The sequence below is a fragment of the Suricata suricatta genome, chromosome 13 (genome assembly GCF_006229205.1).
Source record: "Suricata suricatta isolate VVHF042 chromosome 13, meerkat_22Aug2017_6uvM2_HiC, whole genome shotgun sequence".
Lineage (NCBI taxonomy): Eukaryota > Metazoa > Chordata > Mammalia > Carnivora > Herpestidae > Suricata > Suricata suricatta.
In genome coordinates this window covers 5,422,767-5,429,804 of record NC_043712.1, presented here as the reverse complement: position 1 = coordinate 5,429,804, position 7,038 = coordinate 5,422,767, and the positions used below count along the sequence as shown (strand labels likewise).

Sequence of the window (7,038 nt, the reverse complement as noted above, 5' to 3'; positions counted from 1 at the left end):
GGTGGCGTGGGACTGGCTGAGCTCCCGGAAGCCCAGACGGGATGGTCTCGGCCCCGGGCAGACCTGACATCCTGCCGTGCCTCCTTCTGGCCATGGCCTTGGGTCCCTCCCTCAGGTCCCCAGCTCCGCCTCCTCACCTGAACAGTGAGGTTCACACTGGTCGCCTCCAGGTCGCCTGACCCTGGTGGAGAGGCTGGGGGCGGCTGGCTGGGCGCCCAGAGGGCTGCCTGATGCCCGCCCCGTGCAAGACCGTCCTTGGCTCCAGGCAGTGGCACAATGGCAACCTCCAGTGCCGACCTGCTGGCCCTGGTATGGTGCCAGGGGACACCTCATGGCCTCCTCTGCTTCCTAAGCGTTAATTGGCTCCTTAGAGCGTCAGTAAGGCCTGTCTCCCGGACCCTGGGTCTGCTGATCAGCCAGGGTTCTGTGTTGGGGACCATTCTAATGGGGGACGGACATCCGACTATGCCCCCCCCCATGGCTGCCACATCGTGGAGGCTGGGGGCAGGGAACTTCTGAGCTAGGGGATCCCCGGGGAGCCTCCTCTGGGCCTGCGAGGCCAGAGGTCAGCACTGGGTCTGTCCCCAAGCTCTTGCCACCCAGTTCCTGCTATTTCTGTCACCCGATGCCAAGGTCACACAAGGTCTTGCAGTTCATCAGTGTGCTGGGCTCCAAAGGCCATTCTGGCCCCGCCCCTTCCTGGCAAGGTGACCTTGGGAAACTTCCGGCAAGTCTGACCGGGAGAGCGGAACCACCGCCTACTTGTAGGATGGGTTCTTGTGCAGGTGCGGAGCGCCAAGTCTGTCTTTACTGTAGCCCGTTTTACAGATGAGGGAGCTGAGGCTCAGAGACAGGCGGTGCTTTGACCAAGGACTCACAGCTGTGGAGCTGGATTTGAATCCAGGTGGTCCCGCCTGCTCTCGTGGGTTTCCTGAGCCTCTCCGGTGCAGGCTTGGAGCATCGTCCTCTCACGTCCAGGGAAGCATGGCAAGTCTAGGACAGCTCGGCTTGCGTTAGACCAAGGTCAACGTCCCTCTCCACCCCCCGCCTGCCCCCCTGCCCTCCTTCTACCCTCTGCCCAAACTCTCTTGGAAAATTGCATTCTTTACACCGGCTCCAGCCTGCCCCACCCCTCCCCCTGTGGTCATGCCCGCTCTAGAACAGGCGCCTGGCATGTGGGCTCATGGGGGAGGGGACTGGCAGCAGCCTCCAGGCTCCGCCACATGTCTGACCACCGGGTTCCAGGCTGTGGGTCAGGCGGCCAAGCCACACCCCCCGAGATCCGACCCTCACCCCATCACTCCGTGTGCTGACCCCTGCGTGCCTCAGTTTCCCCATTCGGAGCCAGGGCAGGGTCACACCAGCAGTCGGAGCTATTGTCAGGGCAGCCGAGCCAGAGCTCCGAGCCGGTCCTGGCCCAGAGCCGGGCTTCCAGCGGCCGCGGGGTACCTGGCGCTTGTTACAGGCTCCCTGTGAGCGGTTTTTAAAGGTGGCCTCAAGTCCAATCAGGCTCAGCAATTCGGGGACACCCTCTTGGGCCTCCCTTCCTTTTCCCTGGGAAGAGATCACAGTTCCTTTGCTCCGCTGACCGCCAGCCACCACTCACCTTCCTGTCCGTCCCTCCCTTCCCTCCTTCCCTCCTTCCTCCTTTCCCTCCCTCCTTCCTTCCTCCTTCCTTTCTTCCTTCTTTCCTCCTTGCCTCTGTCCTTCCCTCTTTCCTTCCCTCCGTCTTTCCTTCCTTCCACAAGCCTGTCCTGAGTCCGGGCCTGTGCCAGAGAATCCGGAGTTTTCACGTCAGTTTTGATTGAATTCCCAGGATAGCTCCCCCACAACCTCCACCGCCGGCAGCTACCATAACTGTTATTCCCTCTTTACAAGCGAGGAAACTGAGGCACGGCTTGCTGGAGGAGCCTCCTGAGGCCACTCCCAGGGGAGTGAGGGTGGCCTTGGAGGCGGTTCTGCGTGCTCACCCAGTGACTGTAGGGGAGACACTGGTTTGCTTCCAGCCTGAGCCGATTTAGTACTTTCCAGAAAAAAAGATTTGTGTTTGTGTTGTGGTTCCATAAAGAACGGCTCTTTGGGCTTGGCTGGGGTTCGAGCATGTGTGGCTTGTCCCGGGTTTTCATTCTGGGCTCTGTTCTCGTCTTGCCTGAAATGGAACCTGGGACTGACGCTGTGACGGGCCGGAGGGGCGGACCGAGGAGGGGAGGGGGGCTGGCTAAGGAGGGGAGGGGGGCCAGAGGGGCGGGCCCAGGAGGAGAGGGGAGCTGGCTAAGGAGGGGAGGGGGGCCAGAGGGGCGGGCCCAGGAGGGGAGGGTGCTGGGTGCTGCCAAGGCCCAAGGGGGGACTCAGCCTTTCTGCCCTGGGACCCCCCCCTCCCAGCACCGATCCGGCACACAGGCGGGACAGCCGAGGGCCCTCTCTGGCTCGGCTGCGCTGTGCCAGGGTGGCGAGGTGGAGAGCAGTTATCTTCAATGTTGGCCTGGGTGTGATGCTCCTTCCTGCACCCCCTGCACGTGGGGGGCTGTTCTCGCTGGTCCCCTGAAGCCCGGTGCTGGCCCTGCAGGGGTGCTCCTGACCTGGGCCGCCCACCCCTGGGGCAGGGTCTTGCTCAGAACCAGCCGGTGCCCCAACATGGCCCCCATGGGGCCGGCGGGGAGGCGGGGAAGGAGGCTCCCCCGGGGCTGCCCGTCCCCCAAGAACCTCCTAGAACTAAAAGGCTGCTTCTTTTTTCTCTTGCAGTTACCGAGAAGGAGGTGCAGCAGTGGTGAGTAACCGTGCCTTTCCGAGCTGTGGTGGAGAGGCCTGGGGGCCTTGGCTTTGGGCTCAGGGGACCGCAGTCTGGCTGCTCAGGACAGGGGCAGGCGGAGCGGCTTCCGAGAGCGGCTCAGCCACCATCCGAGGGGGCGGGTTCCTTTGTTCACAAAGGGCTGATGGGAAGCGCTGAGCTAGAGCTACTTGATCTGGGGCAGGGAGGGGGTGCTGGTGACTCCTTGCTTTCTGCGGCATCTCGGGGGACCCCTGGGGCCCTGCTCACCAAAGAGAGGGGTTTGGACCGGAGCCGAGTCAAGAGACCGGGTCCCAGGCTGTGGCTTTGTCACTAAGCCGCTGGTGGCTGTGAGAAGTCTCTTTCCTTTCTGGGGTTCAGGCGCCCCTTCTCTAAAGTGATGGGTGAGACTGGACCCAGGACGGCCCACAGGTCTCCTCTCGGATGCCAGCTCGTGTCGAGCCGCAGCGGCTGGCCCGGGTGCGTGTTAAGGACTCTGAGGCTGCGTGTCATGGTGTGAACAGAAAGTACGGCAGCGAGGGATGAAGGGGCCGTGAGGGGCGGCACGTGGCCCCCATGGAGCGTGGGGCTGACAGGGGCCACTCCCCCGCTAAGGTGGACCCGAGGGTAGGGGTGAGGGAGGGGAGGAGGTGACTTCCGGGGGAGGCTGGTGGTTTAGAAATGGACTCGAGCATCCTGACTTGGCCTTTCTGATCCGAGTGACCGAGGGTGATTCTCTGAGCCTCAGTTTCCCCATGTGTACGGCGGGAAGGCGTGCCCTGTGAAAGAGTGCCCAAGAGATGACGGCCACTGCAGTGGTCTTCCGTGCGCTGTTTGGACGGGAAGGAGGGGCCTAGAGTGTGCCCCCCCCCCACCCATCACAGCGGCCCGTGAGGCTCCCAGGGAGCCATGCGACGGGCAGGGCACACTGCCCCTTCTCCAGGGGCCACTCCGTGTGGCTTGCTGTCCCTGAGCCCAGGCTGCAGAGGGTGGGGCCTGTGGCTGACCTGCCCGACTCTGCCGCCCCGCACTGGCCACCCGGCCGGCTGCTCCCATGGGGGAGCAGGCATGGGGGGAGCAGCTGCCGCCACCCCCCCTACCTCCCTCTGACACCCGAGGACCAACGTGTATGTCTGATCTACCTCTGACCTCATTTTCACTGCCCTGCTTCCCCAGGAGTACGTTCCAGAAAGGATCCTACTTCTGGGTCTTTATCTCCAATGCTCTCCCTTCCAGAATCCCCTGCCCTCCCTTCCTCCCTGGGCCTTGGTCTACTCACATCTCCCTTCTAGAACTCCCTGCCTTTCTTTCCTACCTTCCTAGGCTCTCTGAGCTCTCTTTTCCTAAGTCACCTCCTCCAGGAAGCCTTCTGGGGTTCCCCGTCTGTACATACTCTCCCTCCTTCCCACGTGGCAGCCAGATGGAGTCACCATTGGCCAAAACCCCTGACAACGCCAGACTTCTGCCTAAACTCTCCTTGGAGCTCAGGTGACGTCCGTATGTGGGGGTGAGGACTGCTGTGGCCTGGCCCTGTTGACCCCTTCAGTCTCACTGCAAACTCCTTTTGCCCTCTGGCCTGCCCAAATTGCCGTCTGTTCCCGGACTCACCCACCCCCTCCAGATCTTGGCACCGCCTCCAGTAGGCCCGCCCTGACCACCCAGTCCCCGTCTCTGCAGCGAGGGAACCAAGGGCCAGGCGCGCTTTTTTTAAGATTTTTTTTTTTAAGTTTATTTATTTATTTTGAGATCGCGAAAGAACATGAGCAGGGGAGGGACAGAGAGGGAATCCCAAGCACGCTCCTTGCCCAGCACAGAGCCTGATGTAGGGCTCGATCTTACAACTGTGAGATCATGACCTGAGCTGAAACCAAGAATCAGAGGCTTAACCGACTGAGCCCCCCAGGTGCCCCCAAAGATTTTACTTTTTTTTTTAATGCTTTATTTATTTTTGAGAGAGAGACCATGTGAGCAGGGGAGGATCAGAGAGAGAGGGAGACACAGAATCTGAAACAGGCTCCAGGCTCTGAGCTGTCAGCACACAGCAGGGCTTGAATCCATGAACTGCAAGATCATGACCTGAGCTGAAGCCGGACACGCAACCAACTGAGCCCCCTGGGTGCCCCCAAAGATTTTAGTTTAGATCCAGAGCTACACCCAGCGTAGGGCTGGAACTCACAACCTCTAGATCTAGAATCACATGCTCTACCCACTGAGCCAGCCAGGTGCCCCAAGGCCCAGGGCTCGAAAGTGATTGTGTGATGGGCCCGGGGCCGGCCAAGGAGAGGAAACAGAGCCGAAGGGAGCACTTGACCTCGGTGCTGGCCGGGCGCAGGTGGTCAGGAGTGCGGGCCAGGCCGCAGCAGCGGGGGGTGCCCAGCCCAGTGTCATCCGGGCTCTCCGCCTGCATCAGGCTCCCGCCGCTCATCTCTGCACGGCCCTGCGCTGCTGGGCAGCGATCTGTAATTGGAGGGAGTCCCTCGGAGAGCAGAGAGCACCCCCAGCCCGGCCCCAGGCCCTGATGGGCCGCAGGAGACCGGAGGGAAGCCGGCCGGGTGTGAGGTGCACTGGGTGCCGGTGTAGTGGGTGGCAGTACCTTTTTCTCTTGTATTTTTCAAATTTTCCGAAGAAACTGAAGCTCAGAAGGGCAGAGACCCTCCCCCAGGTGGCCCGGTGCTGTATGCGCGTCTGTGGAGTCCGGGTCCAGCTCTTTCCACCTCGCGGCTCAGGCCATGGGGGCTCCACCTGCTGGACCCCCCAAAGCCTAAAACGGGGGGTCTGGTGGGGAAGGGGAGCAAGGAAGAGACATCATCTCAGGGAGTGTTTGGGACCCCCCCCTCCAGGATGGGCGCTGGGAAGGGGGCGCCACGGGAGGGGCTCTTTGCAAAGAGAATGGGAGACAAATTTACCACGGGCGCTGCCGAGGCAGCTGGGGCTCCGGGGCTCATTGCCGCTGGGGTGATGCTCCACGTGGACCCCTGTGCTCCCCGGCTTTCCCGCGGCAGCAGGCAGGTACCCGGGGCAGGGAGGGACGGGCACGCAGGGAGATGCGGCCTGGCTTCGGGCTGGCTCCCATGGGACCAAGGTCATGGAAGCTGAGAGCTATGAGCTGGGGAAGTCCCAGCAGCCGGGGGCCTTTGGGTCATGTTCGGGGCTCTCAGAGAACAGGAAGCCCAATAGACAAGGGGTCCGCTCGTCATGGCGAGCATTCATTTATTCATTTATGCACTCGCTCACTCATTCATTTGTTTAGCACCTACTGTGTGCCAGGCCAGTGCCGGGGGCTGGAGGCAGCCGGGACTGAGGAAGTCGAGGTGCCTGGAGTCCCCTGGGGGGCGGGGACACAGGCGTTGGCCCAGGCTGGCGCGCTGGGGAAGTGTTTTTGTTAAGCGGCATTCAGCCTTCGCTGCTTTGCGAAATGACAGGTTTCTTTTTTTTTCCTTTCCCTTTCAAAGAAGTCTAGGATCGCAGTTGTCAAATCGGTGACTTTCTTCTCTCGTCCCCACCCTGTCTCGAAGAGCTGGTCCCCAAACACAGCCAGCCCCGAGAGACACCTGTGCAGCCGGAAGCTGGGGGCTCGGGGTCGGGCCTGGCCCCCCCCCCGCTCGGTTCCGTAGCCTTCTGTCTGATTCCCACAGGGCCCCTGGCCCCCAGAGAGTTCAGACCCTTGTTCTCCAACACGATTTCAAGACTAGTGACAGGTACAGAGATAATTGATTTAATGAAATGTCTTCTTCGTACATCCGTAAAAAGAAGAAAATAGCACCCACAAGTCCTAGCAACTGATGATGGCTTTTCGAAGAAAAAGGCAAATCTAGACGGAGGAGTGATTGGAGTTTGGTTTGGTTTTTATTTTTATGATTGTTTTTAAACATTTATTTCTTTTTTTCTGAGAGAGAGAAGGAGGGGCAGAGAGAGAGAGAGGGAGACAGAGAATCCCAAACAGGCTCCCCGCTGTCAGCACAGAGCCCGAAAAGGGGCTCCATCCCGGACTGTGAGATCCTGACCTGAGCCGAAGTCAAGAGTCAGACGCTTAACTGACTGAGCCCCCCGGGCGCCCTAGTTTGGTTTGGTTTTTAAGTCTCTTTGTTTTCTGCAACAACTTTTTTCTTTTTTTTTTTGCAACAACTTTTAAAAAAAAATGTTTATTTATTCTTGAGAGAGAGAGAGAAACAGAGAGACAGAGCATGAGCAGGGGAGGGTCAGAGAGAGAGGGAGACACAGAATCCAAAGACAGGCGCCAGGCGCTGAGCTGTCAGCACAGAGCCCAACAC

General features: G+C 60.3%; 1 protein-coding gene across 1 annotated transcript in view; it reads left to right on the top strand.

Annotated features, from left to right (window-relative positions):
• The first annotated feature begins 276 nt into the window (after positions 1–276).
• NCS1 (neuronal calcium sensor 1) overlaps positions 277–7,038 on the top strand; it is a 30,336-nt gene continuing 23,574 nt past the window's right edge. The window contains exons 1-3 of the mRNA XM_029921061.1: positions 277–309; positions 2,383–2,476; positions 2,743–2,767. Of these exons, the coding sequence (XP_029776921.1) occupies positions 277–309; positions 2,383–2,476; positions 2,743–2,767 (152 nt within the window). The remainder of the gene's footprint in view (positions 310–2,382; positions 2,477–2,742; positions 2,768–7,038) is intronic.